An 18,447-nucleotide genomic window follows, 5' to 3' on the forward strand; every position below is an offset into this window, starting at 1 on the left:
TCCCATTTATCGCGGTGGTAGTGCCACACAACACGATGAAGGGTATCCTGGATGTGAAGATGGGACTTTGCCTCCACAAGGACTGTGCAGTGGTTACTCCTGCTGATACTGTCATGGACAGATGCATCTACACCAGGCAAGTTGGTGAAGATGAGGTCAAGTATGTTTTTCTCTCTGGTTGATTCCCTCAACACCTGCTGCAGACCCAATCTAGCAGCCATGTTCTTTAGGACTCGGCCAACTATGTGTATAGTGGTGCTACCGAGCCACTCTTGGTGATAGACGTTGAAGTCCCCCACCCAAAGTACATTCTGCAGCCATACCACTCTTAGTGCTTCTTCCAAGTGGTGTTCAACATGGAGGAGCACTGATTCATCAGCTGAGGGAGGGTGGTACATGGTAATCAGCAAAAAGTTTCCTTGCCCATTTTGACCTGATGCATGAGACTTCATGGGGCCCAGAGTCAATGTTGAAGACTCCTAGGGCAACTCGCTCTTGACTGTATACCACTGTCCTGCCACCTCTGCTGGGTCTGTCCTGCCAGTGGGACATACCCAGGGATGGTGATGGTGGTGTCTGGGACACTACCTGTAAGGTATGATTCTGAGAGTCTGGGTATGCCAGGCTGTTGCTTGACTAGTCTGTGAGACAGCTCTCCCAATTTTGGCACAAGCTCCCAGGTGTTAGGAGTACATTGCAGGGTCAACAGGGCTGAGTTTGCCATTGTCGTTTCATTCCTTTTTAACTTTTTAGCAGTTTGAGATAACTGAGTGGCTTGTTAGGCCATTTCAGAGGGCAGTCAAGATCAAACACATTGTTCTGTGTCTGGAGTCAAATGTAGGTCAGACCAGGTAAATAAGGCAGATTTGCTTCCCAAAAGGGTCCTTAGTGAACCAGATGGGTTTTTACAACAATCGACAATAGTTTTATGGCCATCATTAGACTTTTAATTCCAGATTTTTATTGAATTCAAATTCCACCATCTTCAGTGGTGGGATTTTAACCCCTGTTCCCTGGTTGCCAAATGTTCAATTACCCTGGGTCTCTGGATTACCACTATGCCACTGCCTCCCCACATCAGATAGTGGGTTTATTTTCAGAAATGGTTTGTTCATAACCAGCTCTGGGTCCTGTCAGTTTGTTCCTTCTTTAAGCTTTATAAATGTGTTTTGCTATCAGACACGAGTTAGAGAACTCTGTAATTGTGCATGAATGACCGTTAACCCATGTGTTAACTCTGGCATCTGTGCGTGCACAATATGCTTTCTATGTTTTCTTTGGCAGGTGCAGAGTTATCAAAATGTAATGTGGAAACATATTTAATATTTTAAAACAACTTGCATTTATATAGCACCCCATAGTGCTTCATAGGATTGTTATTAAACAAAATTTGATACCAAGCTACATAAGGAGACAAAAGGTTTGACAAGGCTTAGGGAGGGAATTCCGGAGCTTAGGACCTAGGCAGCTGAAGGCATGGCTACCAAAGGTGGGTTGATGAAAATTGGAGTTGCAAAAGAAGCCAGATTAGAGATTATGTAAAAGGTGCTATGAGGTGCATAAATGTTATTTCCCCTTCAAATGATTTCAAAGCAGTTTTCTTCTCCCTGACATTGGTTTTGTAGACTGTCTGTGCCAAGCTGTTGCTGTCACGCTACACCAGAGGGCGATTCCTGTTGCCGAGTGTCCAATAATCAGCACTTATGGGATTTGGTCAACTACTATACTCTGGGCTTGATTTAAACCAGCTGCAGTGTCTGAACCAAGTATCAAAGGTTCTCACAAACACACCCCTCCAGATTGCACATCAGCATTAATCTCACAAAACAACACATTATCCCAATTAATACTTTAAACTCAGAAGTTTTAAATACAGAAAGAAAGAACTTGCCTTACTATTGTGCCTTTCATGTCCTCCAAACATCTCATTACTTCAGTCAGCAAAGTACTTTTGGAGTTTAGGCACAGTAGTAATGTCAGCAAAAACAGCTGCCAATTCCAGCAAAATTTCAAAATAGCAATGTACTCAATTCTGTTCTAAGTAGCCACGGGAGTTGAAAAATGAATGATGATCAAGATATGAGGAGAATCCCTTTGTCCCTGTCCAACTAATGCCATGGGATCTTTTACCGTCGCCTGGGATAGCTGACGGAGCCTCATCTCAACTGAAAGATGGCAACTCTGACAGTTAGCATTCTCTGTGTTGGCTTAAATTTTGTGTTCAAGCCTCTGCATGCAGCTTGAAAGCCCACCCTTCTGACCTGATGGGCAGGATTTTTCGAACAGTGGAGTTTCCTGTCCTGCTGCCCGAAAAGTCGATGGGGAAATGGCCCCAAAGCCATTTAACAAAGGTTGAGATTTCCGCCCCAATCTAAAAAGGAAGAGAGCTACAGGCGAATCAATTAACCGTCAGCTGTGTCGTCCCAACAGTGCCAAGTTTGAGTGAAGGCCACTGTTGGGACTACAGCCAATTCTGAAGAAGAGGAGTTAATGGAGGCCAGACTGAATGTAAGTCTGGGGTATCCACAGAGTCTGGCTGGCAGGCCCCAGCGAGGGAGGTGGGGGGCCAGGTTTGAGAGTTCGGGGTGGGTGGGAGGGGGGGTCATGTACTTATGATGGGCATAGGGTACCCTCAAAGGAGGTTCCTCCCCCCCTCTCCCCCCTGACCTTTGCCTGATACCAGCCCGCACAGTAAAAGCTGCCAGGCTACCCACCTGCTGTAGGCCACCCCCTGATGCGGGTAATATAGCAGCAATGGAGGGATGAGTTATTTAAGTCCCACCCCTGTAAAATGGAAAACCAGTTGGGGCGGGCAGTTGGGTGGCGTGCAGGCCATGCGTTGCATTTTACAACTCCCCTCCACCTTCAAACTGGCGGATGAGGGAACATAAAATTTTGCCTCAGAAGCAAGAGCGGTACCCAGTGAGCCACAGCTGATCCTTATATTAAATTGTGCAAAACACTGAAGGAAACTGATGTTTTTATTCCAGCAGCTTTTTGTAGGTGCTGCTGAAGTTACTTATTTTGTTTACCAGTTGGTTTCCTTTCACAGTTTTCTGTTCTCCTCTTATTCACAGTGGGCAGTACTGACTTGTGGACACTGCTTCTGCAATGACTGCATAGCCATTATAATAGAACAGTACAGTGTTGGTGCTCGCCGGAGCGTTATTAAGTGTGCGATTTGCAGACAGACAACAGCACACAAAGAAATCTCTTACGTATTCACAACTGAGGCTGCAAACAAAGAAGATGAATTTCCCATTAAAGTAAGCTCTTAATTAACAAAATCTTCTCTGCCAAATCAAGGGCGGCTTTTAAAACCTATTTGCATCATTGTTAATTTATGTATGTAAAGCAGAAACTGACACTAGGGAGATATAATGTGGGAGCAGAGAAGTGGAGCACAAAGTAGGAGCAACTCAGGGGGTCGTACTGAAGGAGGGTAATCTTACATTGTTGTTTGTTTACCATTCACAAGTCCTAATGTAGTATTGTACTACAATAATACCAGAAATGGGGATGTGCTACCTATGTACATTAGGAATCAGAGCACCAAAAAAGGAGGACCCATAAGAAAGGGTTAATCTTACAATTTCCCACTACAAAATCTGAAACTTCCCAGAGTTTAATTCTACACTTATCTCTCTACCTCTGTGTATCTCCTTTAAAAAAATCTTCAATGTTTCACTTTTTCTTAGAAAATGTATTTCTGTTTTATTTTAGCATTAGCACTAATATCTTAATTACATTATAACTTATGAGTTAAGCTATTTGTTTGTTGGACCAATTTACTTGGAGACCCAGTTCACTTCTAGACCAGCCTGTACCTGGTGTAAATGCAGAAGCTTCAAAGTAACAGCAATCATTTGCATTAATAGAGGTTCCTCCAATGACAAAACTATCCTCACCGCTTTACAAAGACCTAATCAGACAAAAGTGGGCAAGAAGTCAATGGGACTTGGTCAGAGATGAATTTTAAGGAGGATGTGAAAGGAGAAGAGGATGGTGCAAAGGCAGAAGCGACTTCCAGAGTATGTGGCTGAAGGGAGGGAGGGCAGAGTTGGAGGAATGTAGAATTCTGGAGGGGTGTCGACTTGATGCAGGAGGTTACAGAGATAAGAAGTAGGATGGCCATGATGGGGTTTAAACATGAGAGTGAGAATTTTTAATTTGAGGCATTGGTGGATCAGTAGTCAATGTAGGTCTGCAAGAATGGGAGTGGGCAGTGGAATTTTGAATAAGCTAAAGTTTGCAGAGCGTAGAATATGGAGGCCAGCCAGGAGGATGTTGAGTCTGGAGGTAACCAAGGATGGATGAGAGTTTTGAAGCAGAATGGCTGAGATGGGGGTGGAAGAAGGTAATGTTAGTGAGTTGGAAGTCTGATGGACAGGATATGGAGTTGAATAGGAAGCCAAGATTCCAAACAGTCTAGTTCAGTCTGAGCCAGGAACTGGGTTAGGGCATGAAATTGGTGGCAATGTTATAGGATCCATGGCAGGAACCGAAGACCAAGGCTTTGCTCTTGATCAGCTGGAAGAAATTGTGGTTCAGCTGAGGCTGAATGTTGGACAATCAGTCAGCCAACATAGAGGCAGTGGAGGGAAGGAGAGTGGCACTGGAGTGTTAGAGTTGGCATTAGTCATTACCTCATTTGTGCCTTCTATTTCAGGGTAGCCATTCTACCAAAGTGGAGGCTGTGCTCAGGACATTGAAGAAAATCCAGCAAAAGGAGCCTGGAGCCAAGGCCTTGGTGTTCTCCACGGTAGGTTTTAACAGCTCAGTTTCGAGGTTGGTACTTGACCAGATAAAGATTCAGCTTCATGTTTTTGAGGTCTTCTTGCACTCAGGGGGATGAAGTGTCTTTCTTGGTAAAAGACGCAGAGTTTAATTTTCAACTTTGAACTGACAGGCACAGTAACAAGGATGATTTTGTTGTTATGCTAGTAATCCAGAGGCATGGATTAATGATCCAGAGACATGAGTTCAAATCCTACCAGGGCAGCTGGAAAATTTAAATTCAATTAATTAAATACATCTGGAATAAAAAGCTAGTATCAGAAATGGTGACCATGAAATTACTGGATTATTGTGAAAACCCAACTGGATCACTAATGTAATCTAGGGAAGGAAATCTGCCATCCTAACTGGGTCTGGCCCATGTGTGACTGTCAACTCACAGCAATGTGATTAACTCTTAATTGTCCTCTGAAATAGTCTAGCAAGTCATTCAGTTGTATTCAAGAAGGAGCCTCATTACCACATTCTCAGGGGCAATTAGGGATGGGCAATAAATGCTGGCCTTATTAGCAATAATCACATCCCAGGAATTATAACAAAAGCATCACTGCCTGAGCAGTAATGGGGGTAGGTGGGATGTGGATTTCAGATCTATCTATTCAGGTTACTATCAGATCTGCCATGATCTTATTAAATGGCTGTGCAGACTCGATGGGTTGAATGGCTTACTCCTGCTCCTTGTTCATATGTTTGTATCTGCCTACTAGAAAACCTGCTCAATTTTCTTTCCGCCCCAGAAATAAAGAACTTGCAACTCTGTTACTGCCTTCAAGAGAAAGGAAAACACTAGGGGATATCTTTCCCTATCTTATCCTTTGCATAATAAATTGTACTGCACCACAATCAGACAACATGAAAAAAAAATAAAATGAGTTGTCATGTCTAGGGCGCAACAGCAGCAGTATCATTTCTGTATTTAGAAAAATTCTGAATTTACTCGGTAACCATTAGTGAGACTAAGGTAACTGCAGCATTCTCCAACATTGTACAGTGCTTCTTAAAAGCAGAGAGTGGCATTGTTTGAGTTTTGGAAAATTAATTCTTTTTATTCATTTATGGGATATGAGCTTCACTGGATGGGCCAGCATTTATTGCCCATCCTTAGTTGCCCTTGAGAAGGCGGTGGTGAGCTGCTGTTTTGAACAGCTGCAGTCCACGGTGCTGTTAGAAAGGGAGTTCCTGAATTTTGACCCAGCGACAGTTGATGGAATGGTGATATATTTCCAAGTTAGGATGGTGAGTGATTTGGAGGAGAACTTCCAGGAGGTGGTGTTCCCATGTACCTGCTGCCCTTGTCCTTCCAGATGTTTAAGGTTTTGGGTTTGGAATCTGCTGTCTAAGGAGCCTTGGTGAATTTCTGCAGTGCATCTTTTAGATGGTACAAATTACTGCTACTGTGCGTCGGTAGTGGAGGGAGTGAATGTTTGTGGATGTGATGTAAATCAAGCGGGCTGCTTTGTCCTGGACAATGTCAAGCTTCTTGAATGTTGTGGGAGCTGCATTCATCCAAGTAAGTGGGGAGTATTCCATCACACTCCTGACTTGTAGATGGTGGACAGGCTTTGGGGAGTCAGGAGCTGATTTACCCATCGCAGGATTCCTAGCCACTGACCTGCTCTTGTAGCCACAGTATTTGTATGGCCAGTCCAGTTCAGTTTCTGATCAGTGAGAACCCCCAGGATGTTGGTAATGATAGTGATTCAGTGATGGTAATGCCATTGAAAGTCAAAGGCGATGGTTAGATTCTCTTGTTGGAGAACATCAATGTCTGGCAGTTGTGTGGCGTGAATGTTACTTGCCACTTATTAGCCCAAGCTTGGATATTGTCTAGGTCTTGCTGCATTTGGACGTGAACTTCTTCAGTATCTGAGGAGTTTTTGCTGGTGCTGAAAATTGTGCAATCATCAGTGAACATCCCCATTCTGACCTTATGATGGAAGGAAGGTCATTGATGAAGCAGCTGAAGATGGTTGGGCCGAGGACACTACCCTGAGGAACTCCTGCAGTGATGTCCTGGAGCTGAGTTGACTGACCTCCAGCAACCACAATCATCTTCCTTTGTGCTGGATATGACTCCAACCAGTGGAGAGTTTCCCCTCTGATTCCCATTGACTCCAGTTTTGCTAGGGCTCCTTGATGCCACACTTGGTCAAATGCTGCCTTGATTCCAAGGGCAGTCACTCTCACCTCACTTCGAGAGTTCAGCTCTTTTGTCCATGTTTGAACCAAGGCTGTAATGAGGTCAGAAGCTGAGTGGCACTGGTGGAATGTGGAGAGTGGTTGTTGATGGTTTCAGGATGCTGGGAAAATTATTTTTATTTTACTTCATGGTTTGCCTCTGTGTCAGAGTTGGCTGAGTGGGTAAGAGACTCACCTCTGAGTCAGAGCTGGGGACTCAAGTCCCATCCCAGAGGGTTGAGCACATAATGCAGGCAGGCATTCCATTGTAGTACTAAGGGAATGCTGAACTTTGAGGTACCGAGCTTTGGATGAGATGTGGAATTGATTTCCTGTTTGTCCCCTCAGGTCAATGTAAAAGACCCCACAGCACTATTTTGAAGAAGAGCAGTCCTCCTCAGTGGCCTGGTCAATATTACCAAAGCAGATTATCTGGTCATTGTTATATTGCTGTTTGGGGAACTTTGCTATGCATTTATAAGCTGCCGTCTTTCCTTTATTGCAATGGTGACTACACTTCAAAATTACTTAGTTGGCTGTAAAGCGCTTTCAGATATCCTGAGGATATAAATGCAAAGTCTTTTTTTTGATCAAATACAAAGTGTATAGCCCCCACTGACTAGTCATCTGTAAATGGACAGACCTATTCTGTTGTGTCTGTCCCTGTGCACCACTACTTGTAAGACAATTTTAGTTTGTATGACGTTGAAGTTCATTGTTTTCAAGGTTTCAGTGAATTGTTCTCGCCTAATTTGGATTTTGTACTGTTACATTGCAGTGGCAGGATGTGCTGGATATAATCGGGAAAGCCTTATTGGATAATAATATGGAGTTTGTTCAGATCAATGGACTGCACAAGTTCCAGGTAAGGGAAAACTTATCTATTAGAATGTTGCTAGTATACATCGGTACCCGGGACCCAGAAAATGTGTCTCTGATCATGGGATTCAGTTTAAAAAAAGTATTTTCTCGTCACTGGCCAGGCTAGCATTGTCCAACTGTACTTGCCCTGATTTGTTACAATGCAGGGATTTGTGTCGTTGTTTTAGAAGAGCTAATCATTGGTGCGGGACTGGAGTTGCAAATAGGCCAGACGGAGTAAGGATGGCAAGTTTCCTTCCCTTAAGGACATTAGTGAACAAGTTGGGTTTTTGCGACAACCCAACAGCTTCATGGTCACTTCTACTGGTATCAGCATTTTAGTTCCAGATTTTATAATCCAAACTCATGGTCTCTGGACTAGTTGTGCAGTCCTCTGATTACTAATCCAATATCAAACCCACTACTTTACATGCCCCTGATATTCTTAGAAAACTTTTGGTTGTTCTCACTGGAGATTGGTGAAGACTGAGGGAAATTTTTATTATTGGAAGTTTTACTACATTTAGGGGTCATTTAGCCATTCTACCATGTGCTTAATTTAGGCCACATTTGAGACTCATTCCTTCTCATGTTGGTTTTATTAAATGCCATTTCCTCATCCCACTCCCTCTCGAGGCCTGGTTTTCTTTGATCCCATTCCCTCTGGAGGCCTGGTTTTCCATGATCCCATTCCCTCTTGAGGCTTGGCTTTTCCATGATCTGATTCCCTCTGGAGGCCTGGTTTTCCATGATCCTATTCCGTCTCGAGGCCTGGTTTTCCATGAATCATTCCTTCTTGAGGCTTGGTTTTCCATGAAAAGGTAGAGCTGGATGGAGGGCCAATGATAGTTGGAGGATAAAGAAGAGATTGCCAAAGATGTCATAGACAAAAGGACAAAGGCATGTTGACGGTGGTGCTATTAGCTAAGGAATGTGTTAATGGTGACATTAAGGGTAGAAAGCAGGACGAGCAAGTGACAGATAGCCCTATTGGGGGTGGGGTGGGGGAAAGGGATTGAAATAGGCTAAAAGGTGGAGATAAAACAATGGATGGAAATAAATTTAAAAATAATAGAAATAGGTGGGAAAAGAAAAATATATTTAAAAAAATATATAAAAAATATTAGAATAAAGGGGGATCGGAAAGGAGGTGGGAGGTGCTTTTATTTTAGTGAAAGATTCACCCTTGCCATTACAAAATAGAAAGCTTATGTGTGGGTCATTTTACAACAGAACATAACTGGAATAAGTTAATGTGCATAACCTGGAGGCTCCATCACAACATCTAACTGTAAAATTATTCTACTATTGCATTGTAGTTAACAAAATATATAATTACACCTTTCAGGAGAATCTGTCGGCTTTTAAATACGATTCCAAGATCAACATTTTGCTGCTGCCTCTCCATACAGCATCGAATGGTTTAAACATCATTGAAGCAACGTACGTGCTGCTGGTGGAGCCTATATTAAACCTTGCTCATGAACTACAAGCAATAGGAAGAGTGCATCGTATTGGACAAACAAAGTGAGCAGTAGTTTAGAATTACATGATCCATCTATTTTTCTGATCTGATATTTTTATTGTCCTTTTTGTTCAAATATGTAATAAAACTGACATGGGCCTGTTTCTGTGCTATAAATTATTTTGGCTCAACTGGTCAGTGTTTATGGTCCACATGAACCTCATAAAAAACCCTCTCCATCTAACCCTGATGACGCAGACCTTTCTATACAATAGCTTGACCGTTTCATTTTATTATTAAGTATTATGTTGACTTGATTGGTAGCTTTTTGCACATTTTGAAGAAATGCAAGTACTACACTGAAGCGTCAACCTAGATTTTATTTTTGATGTCCAATCAAGCAGGCAAAGGACAGCAGCAAGCAACAATTCGCCATTCTCTCAGCACTGTACTGAAGTGTGAGCCTGGATTATGTACTCATGTCTCTAACTTGGGACTTGAACCCATGGCCTTCTGATTCAGAAAGAAGAGAGCTACCACTGAACCAAGAATGTGCTGCAATTTTGTGGACAACTTCTCGCTATTCCATGCTGCAACAACTTCTGTGTAAAGACATTTCTTCTGACTGCTCTTCTCACTCTCTAGTAATTTTAAATTGATGACTGTTAACCACTGATAACCCCAAAAAACAGACATGTCCCGTTCCCTCTATTAAAACCTTCATAATTTAAAAAATCTCTATTAAAATTCCTGTTGGCCTTCTGTGCTCCATTGGAAATAGTCTTAGATTCTCCACTCTCTTCATAACTCTAGTTTTCCAACCCTGCTACCATCCTGGAAAATCTATGGGGTTGACCTAAAGAATGGTGGAACTGACCTCCATCCAGCCATTCCTAGCCCCAGGTGGGAGAGAGTGTTCCAAATCTCAGGAATGGTGACCATTTGCATGTCTGGGGCAAGCAGTCTTCACTCCAAGACAGCTTGGTGTCCCAATCCTGCAAACTTTTGATCCCTGTCCCAATATCTCCTTTGGTGGCTGATTGTCAAAATTCATTTGGTAATCGCTCCTGTGAAGTACCTTGGTAAGTCTAAGTTTGTTAAAGGCACTTTATAAATGCAACTAATTGTTGTTCTTTAGCAGTACTTGGTCATATCCAGCCTTCTATATGGCCTGGTGCATCCCTTTAAATTGTTAACTAAAGCATGATTGCATTGTTGACTAGCTTCCTTATCTTTTAAATCATCCTGAGGACTGGCTTTGCCTTGTAAAATGTTAGTTTTTGATGTTGGTTGACGATGTGAGATGGTCCTTCAGAGCTCAGCTTTCCTATTTGAGCTATCTAGAGTGGAACTGCTGTCTCTCATTTCTTTTTAGCTTAACTCATATCAGTGTCAAATGAATTGACGTGGCACTTTTTAAATGTATATAAATAAACAGAAAGTCAAAACTGATTTGAATGTAAAAGAAGGAAGGCTTTCATTTAAATAGCCTTTCACAACCTCGACATCCCAAAGTATTTTACAACTGATGAAGTACTTTTCAGGTGTAGTCACTGTTCTAACATAGGAAAGAATTACATTATTCTTAGAATTTTACTGCGCAGATAGAGGCCATTTTTTTCAATGCCCTTTCCCTGAAAGCTGCCTACTTAATTCCACTAAGCAATCTATTAAATAGTTTTGTAAGCTGTGTTGAATTTCATCAGGTTCTCTAAAAGTGAAATAAAAGCAGAATATTCTGGAAATAATTAGCAGGTCAAGCAGCATCTAAGGAGAGAAAAATAGCTAACTTTTCAAGTTGACGATCTTTCATCAGAACTGCGAAAGTGACGCCACTATCAGCGGGTTGTCATCTACCTCGGGAACGAGGATTATTTAACTGAACTGTGATACAAGCTCTGGGCTCTTTGTGCTGCTCTGTAAATGCCACACAATGTTTGAATTTATATATGATGAGTAATCATTTCCCTTTCTCTTTCCAGGGCAACTGTTGTTCATAGGTTTCTAATTAAAGCAACAATAGAGGAGAGGATGCAGAGTATGCTTAAAAGTACTGAAAAAAGGTGTGTTCAATTTCAACACATTGCAGTTATTATTTTCATTTTGCGTAAAGCATCCAAAATTGCTGAAAGATTAAAATAAGACTTTTTCTTAAACAAAGCTTTTAGCTTGTACAGTCAGAACTAATCAATGGATAGGTTTAGTAATGTGGTCTTCACCAACTAACATTGCCTTCAGACCCCGCCACAAACTCTGTCTCTTATTCTCCCACTCCATTCCTTTCCTAATTCAGTGTCTGAAGCTGAACCATTCTGCTTGCAACCTTCATGTTCTATTTGAGCCTGAGACGTGGTTCTGACCACACATCCACTCCATCACCAAGACATCCTACTTCTATGCCTGTGTTATCTCTAGATTTGACTTTTCCAATGCTCTCCTAGTCAGCCCCAGAAGATAGTGGGTGATCAGAGATTGATAGATTTTTGGATATTAAGGGAATTAGGGGATATGGGTAGAGTGTCAGCTGTGACTCAGTTGGTTGCACTGAAACAGGGGTCCAAAAGTCCCATTCTAGGATTTGAACACAAAAATCAAGACCGGCATTCTAGTACATACTGAGGGAATGTTGCATTGTTGGAGGTGTTGTCATTAATGTTGACATTAAACTGAGGCCCCGTCTGCCCCCTCAGGTGACTGCGAAAGATCTCTCAACACTATTTTGATGAAGAGCAGGAGAGTGATCACTGGTGTCTTGACCAATATTTATCCCTTAATCGTTGATAATCTGATAATGAACAGATCTTTATTTAGTGATATTGATTGATTAATATTAGTCAGGGGAGAATTTCCTTGCTGTCCTTTGAAATAGTCCAATGGGATCTCTTCTTCCCATCTGGGAGAGCAGACTGGACCTCTGTTTAACATCTCATCTGGAAGATCACACCTCAGGTAGTGCAGTGCTACCTCAGTTTGCTGTTGTCAAATAAGTTCTACTCAGTGACCGAGTTGACATTTATCCCTCAGCCAACATTTAAAATAGATTATCTGGTCATTTATTTCATTGCTGCTTGTGAGATCCTGCTGTGCAAATATTGGATGCTGTATTTCTTACATTACAATAGTTTTGCACTTCAAAAGTACTTCATTGGCTGTAAAACACGTTATGATGTTCTGAGGTTGTAAAAGGTACCATATAAATACAATTTATTTCTTTAAGAAAACAAAAAAACCTTCCACATTTTGTAATCGTTCAATGATTTAGAAATTAATTAATCTGATTTTCTTTCTGAATTGATCTTTAGTCACAACAAGTCGGTAATTGTACAGTCGGAAGCTTCTGTCCTGACGGTGGGGGACCTGGCAGATCTCTTCTCAGAGGAAGAGAGGACTACAGATGAATGAAAGAGGATCATTGACTTAAGCACTGAAGATTAATAACGTACACCTCCTGCTTTATTATTTATTGTGGAGTCTGAGCATCATTAAGAAAAGGACTTGAACTCCACCCGGACAATAATGAAATTGAAACAGACCTGAACCACAAGTAAAATCAAATTAAGGGAGAAATTCTGTTCTTGTTTTGTTTATTAATAAGCCCAAATTTTGGAATGTTAAATACAAAAGGGAATGTCTAGTGAGATGTTCAATACCGCTTGAAGGACCAAGGTCAAGAATGAAACATTGAATCACAATGGGGAAGGTCGAAAATGAAACAGTTGGCTCAAATTTTGCTGTAGCAGGGCATCTAATGGCATCTGCCATCAGTTAAACTTCCCTTATGCTCTTCAGCTCAAAACATTTTTGCTAAAAATATGAGCTGATAATGGCATAGTGAAAGAAGTGAGGCATCAGTGACCTGAGTGAACAGGGCAAACAACAGGGCATTTGCTTAACCAAAGTGCTGTAAGATTGGGAAATAAACACAAGAAGGATTGTGAAGGAGTGTAAATTAACGGGGGTTAATTCAATGTCAAGTACAAAAACAGAAATGCAGGGAAAGAAAGATTACGTTGAGAGAAAAAAAAAGAGACAAGGAAATTAAGCAAAATATTTAAAATTTGGCCTTTTTAAAATCTTCCTCAGAAATGTAATGCCTGAAGGAATGAAATTCTACTAGTATTTGTTAATTTCTGGCACCAGAGAGGTTGATTGACAGTAATTAACACTTAACATGTCATTAAAAGTCTTCTTATTCTAGAACTTACCAGAATTAACTCTGTGGTGAGTTTAAGGGGTAAATACAGCAAGGTTCTTTTAAAAAGAAGGGGAGGCTAAAAATGAGATGCCGTTTTCATGAAGCTAATGGCAGAGTCAAGCAACTTGGACAACAACACTTGGATAGGGGGAGACGATGGTGTAGTGACAATGCCACTGGACTAGTAATCTAGAGACCCAGGCTAATGCTCTGGGGACAAAGCTGGAGGAATTTAAATTCAGTCAATAATCTGGAATTGAAAGCTAGTCTCAGTAATGGTGACCATGAAAATATCATCGATAGTTGTAAAAACCCATCTAGTTCACTAATGCCCTTTAGGGAAGAAAATTCCCCATCCTTACTTGGTCTGGCCTACATGTGACTCCAGATCCACAGCAATGTGGTTGACTCTTATCTGCCTTCCAAAATGGCCTACCATGCCACTCAGTTCAAGGGCAGTTAGGGATGGGCAACAATTACTGGTCTTGCCAGTGATGCCCACATCCCATGAAATAATTTTTTAAAAATCATATTTGACCATGCATTTGTTCCTTGCCTAAAATTGCTGCACTATTTAAGACCATAAGACATAGGAGCAGAAATTAGGCCAATCGGCCCATCGAGTCTGCTCCGCCATTCAATCATGGCTGATAAGTTTCTCAACCCCATTCTCCCGCCTTCTCCCCGTAACCTTTGATCCCCTTACCAATCAAGAACCTATCTATCTCGGTCTTAAATACACTCAATGACCTGGCATCCACAGCCTTCTGTGGCAATGAATTCCCTTTTAAGCAGTATTTTGACAGCAAGTTCTGGCCCATCAAATATTCTGGAGGAGGGTCTGTGATGAAGCATGTTGTTCATACTTTTCTTCATGATGTTATGAATAGGTATTGGAGCAAGTCTTCCTACAATGTCTTTAATATGAAATCAACTCTGATTTTTGGAATAATCTATCAAAGGTTTTTGGTTGCTATTGAATAATGAGATAGGAAAGTTGATGTATTGGGGATTGGACTTTAATAGGAAAATTTGACTGGTGAAGCAATGGACTTTGAAAAAGCTGGGATATTATATGGATGGTTGCAATTCCCCCTCCAAGCTACACACCATCCTGTTTTGGAACCACATTGCCATTCCTTCATTATCATGGGATCAAAATCCTAGAACTCCCTTTCCAGCAACACTATGGGTGTACCCGCACCAGATGGACCACAGCGGATCAAGAAGCGGCTCACCTCCACCTGCTAAGGGAACTTAGGGATAGGCAAAAAATACTGACTTAGCCAGCAATGCCCACACCCAGTGAAAGAAAATAAAATCTTTCAGACCGGAGAGGTTAGATGAGATGAACTTTAGGAGAGTTTGGGTGTAGGGAGATAGATTTAAGTGGGAGGGTTCAAATAGAATAAGAAAAATAAAAGTAGCTTTCATGTCAACAGGATGTCCCAAAGCATAGTTCACAGCCAATGGATTACTTTTGAAGGGTAGTTACTCTTGTTTATATATGCCAGCTAATTGTACACAAACAGCAATGAGATAGATGATCATATAATCTACTTTGGTGATATTGGTGGAGGGATAAATGTTTAGCAAGGCACTGGGACAGCTCCTGTGCTCTTGAAAGACATTCATTGCGACAATGGATGGGACCTCGGTTTAATGTCTTATCCAAAAGATGGCAATTAGGGATGGGCAACAATTGTTGACCTTACCAGTGACACATCCCATGAATGGATCTTAAAGTTGGCATGTCTGACAGTAGAGCACTTTCTCAGGACTGCACTCAAGTTATAACCTAGATTATGGTAAAATCCTGAAACATGGCTTGAGTCTAAAACCTTCTGACTCAGAGGTATGAGTGCTGACAGATGAGCCAAGCTGACACTGAAATAGTAAAGGGGATGGACTTTAATGGGAGAATTTGGTTGGTAGAGGGTGCGAGGGTTTTTCTTACCATATGAATTGTCTCGTATTCTCATACAAGCTTCAGATGTAAAAGGTCAAGCGGCAAGATTGACTTGATAGGATAAGATCCTTATTAAGAAAAATCAGACCATAATTTTAACTGACTGAGCAAGATCAAGCTCCCATTCACAATTATTTTCAAATCACATCATGAAAAAATACTATCAGGAGGGGATTTCTCGCTGTTGATCAACTATTGCTACTTGTAATATGTTCGCATGAATAAGGCTGTGTTTTTCTTTCCCCATGTTCAGGAATTTGGAGGTGTTAAAGAATTATTTACCCATTGATACATTATTTATTGCACAGTTTGGGGAGAAATTCCTCATGTTGGTAAATTTAACAAACATCTTCCTGTCTTAACTAAGCGAGATTTCCCATTTTGTACTCTTTGTCTTGTTTTTGTTAAGTTATCAGTGGATCGATTTCAATCCTCATTGCATTATTCATTGCTGTGACCACATTTGCTTAATGTATTTGTTCAGCAGTTGTAATAATTGAATAAAATGTTTCTTTGTGATTTTTGTTTTCCTAACTGTAAGAAAATTAATGGGGGAATTATTTTGTGAGCTTTTTCCTCCAACTGTTAATATGAAGAATGTTCCAATACATGAACTTTCTGAAAAACTCCAGGATTGATACCTGAAGAGATATTGAAGCTCTCATGAGCTTTTATTCTTAAATCAGAAGCTAGTACTCTGGCGCATCAAAACACACAGGAGATCTAATCATTCAAGGTGAAAGCTTTAAATCTTTGAGCTGAACCGAACCACACTGCAAGAAAGATGGACTTTATAAAGCAGTTTTCACAAGTTCAGGATGTCTCAAAGCACTTTACAGCTAATGAAGTACTTTTGAAGTGTGGTAGTTGCTATAATGTAGAAAATGTGCCAGCCGATTAATGCACAGCAAGCTTTCACAAGCTGCAATCAAATAAATATAATTGTAAGTGTTCACTGAGGGATAAATGTTCCTTCAAAAAGGACACAAGGGAGGAGAATTCCCTGCTCTTCAAAATACTTGACCTTTCGTGTCCATCAGAGAGGGCAGACATGTCTTGTTTAAATGTCCCATCCGAAAGATGTCACCTCTGACAGTGGAGCACTCCCTCAGTACTGCACTGGATTATCAGCCTGGAATTTGTCAAGTCTCTGGAATGGAGCTTGAATCTGCACCTGCTGACTGAGTAAGAGTGCTACCCGTTGAGTATGGCTGACACATTATGAGGTTCCAGACGTATAAGGTACAGCATGTTGTTGAACTTTGATCTTGGGTTAAGTTGTGCATTGCATAATCATCTGAACTGTCAAACATGTGAACCAAATATAACACATTCATAGTGTAATAATAAGTACACGTCTTTCCTCTTTTCCTTACCACTTTTTTCCTTGTTCCTTATTCTTGATTTGCACCTCTTTCTTACCTTCCTCCTTTTTAAATTTCTTTTCAGATTTATGAAGGAAATTTGCCTAAAATGTGTGGAATTGTTTCAAAATGCTTGCTGACTATTTAATTCCCCAACCGCAGTATTAATGCGCTCATGTCATTTTACAAAAAATGCAGAAGAGAATAACGCAGACATTCAAAGCTACAAGAAGTGCTAAAAGAGGCAATCTGTGATGAAAAGCATCCTGGAAGCTTCACTCAATATGGTTCACTCTCTATGTGGTTATCCTTAGTTTGATTTAGGACATCAGACACTTCCATCGCTACATGCAGAGCTCATTGACTAATAGTAAAGCTAGCACTTCCTAATTAGAAAACCGACCCATTTTTGGCTATGATTTTGTTGTTGGTGTGCACATTCCTCCTGCCCCACCCAAGTTGGGGAATTGTTACTATTTCAGCATTCTTCACTGACCCCTTTTCCACAGGTTAATATAAACCTTGCTCTGTAAGTTTTAAAAAAACATTCTATTGCTTCACCTTTTTAAAATAAACTACAGTTTGTAAAAGCAAAATATTTTGCAATGACTTCAGAAGGTGCCGTTTTTAATGATTTGAGTACTTTTTAAGTTTAATAGTGACAAGATGGTGAAATGCAAGCAGATGTGAAATTTGGAAAATAAGTCAGTCTGCCTTACGTTCTTGGTATGTGTTCATCTTAAAGCTAGCAATTCAGAATGTTCTGAGTGAATGGGGAAAATTCAGTTCAGGAAGACAAAACATAATTGGATTTTATAGATGGTACCTCACAGCCAGTCCACCTTTGTTCAGGGGGCTACAGTAAGGTAAGATGTCAGTGATCTATATTGTGTGACTTGCCGCCTTCATGGTCCTTTTTGGGGAAAGGAGCCACTCATTTCTAAATAAATATTGTATTGTTCCAAATTGTGAAGCCTGCTTCTGAGTCATTGAACTCATGCTTTTTAGAAATGGGAAAGTAGTAGTTAATTTGAGAGAGATACCTTGATGTAGACCAGAAGCTTATCTTGTTAAGAAGATCCTCAGGTTTAGCAAGTATTTGTTTCAGTGTTCATATTTTTAGTGCAATTTTGCTTTTATTACAGATTTTTCCCATTGATGCTACAGTTCTGATATCAGGAATGGCTGGGAGCCCTATTGTGCGTTGTTCTTTGACGTAGGTTATTTTGAAAGTCCCTGAAGTACAGAATTTTGTGATTTTAAGTGGTGCTAATTGAAAGAAGGAGAAGAAAGTGGTGCAGATTGAAAGAAGGTGGCAGAGATCTTGTTTGTGGCTGCTAATGACCAAGAGCAACTTCCTCCATTTCAATATGGGTCAGCAGGGCCCCAGTTACAGAACTTTGTCATATGAAGCCAGCACATCTGCAACCAAATTGCAGCAGAGGGGTGGCACTGCCCTCAATGCTTAGGCATGTGGCTCTTTGCCAGCTAGCACTGCAATATCAGTAGGATGCTCACAGATCTAACAGATGCCTGATGTATCAAATGTCAGCTGCAGGTTGTTTGGTAGCATATTTGCCTCTGAGTCAGGAAGTCATGGGTTCAATCTTCACTTCAG

At 41.0% G+C, this 18,447-nt stretch overlaps 1 protein-coding gene across 5 annotated transcripts in view; it reads left to right on the forward strand.

Annotated features, from left to right (window-relative positions):
• shprh (SNF2 histone linker PHD RING helicase) overlaps positions 1-13,792 on the forward strand; it is a 102,448-nt gene extending 88,656 nt beyond the window's left edge. For all 5 annotated transcript variants that reach the window (XM_041187661.1, XM_041187660.1, XM_041187662.1 and 2 more), the window contains 6 exons: positions 3,078-3,266; positions 4,670-4,762; positions 7,754-7,840; positions 9,185-9,363; positions 11,284-11,364; positions 12,604-13,792. In XM_041187661.1, the coding sequence (XP_041043595.1) occupies positions 3,078-3,266; positions 4,670-4,762; positions 7,754-7,840; positions 9,185-9,363; positions 11,284-11,364; positions 12,604-12,703 (729 nt within the window). In that variant the 3' untranslated portion in view covers positions 12,704-13,792. The remainder of the gene's footprint in view (positions 1-3,077; positions 3,267-4,669; positions 4,763-7,753; positions 7,841-9,184; positions 9,364-11,283; positions 11,365-12,603) is intronic.
• The last annotated feature ends 4,655 nt before the right edge of the window (positions 13,793-18,447 follow it).

The sequence above is a fragment of the Carcharodon carcharias genome, chromosome 5, assembly GCF_017639515.1.
Source record: "Carcharodon carcharias isolate sCarCar2 chromosome 5, sCarCar2.pri, whole genome shotgun sequence".
NCBI lineage: Eukaryota > Metazoa > Chordata > Chondrichthyes > Lamniformes > Lamnidae > Carcharodon > Carcharodon carcharias.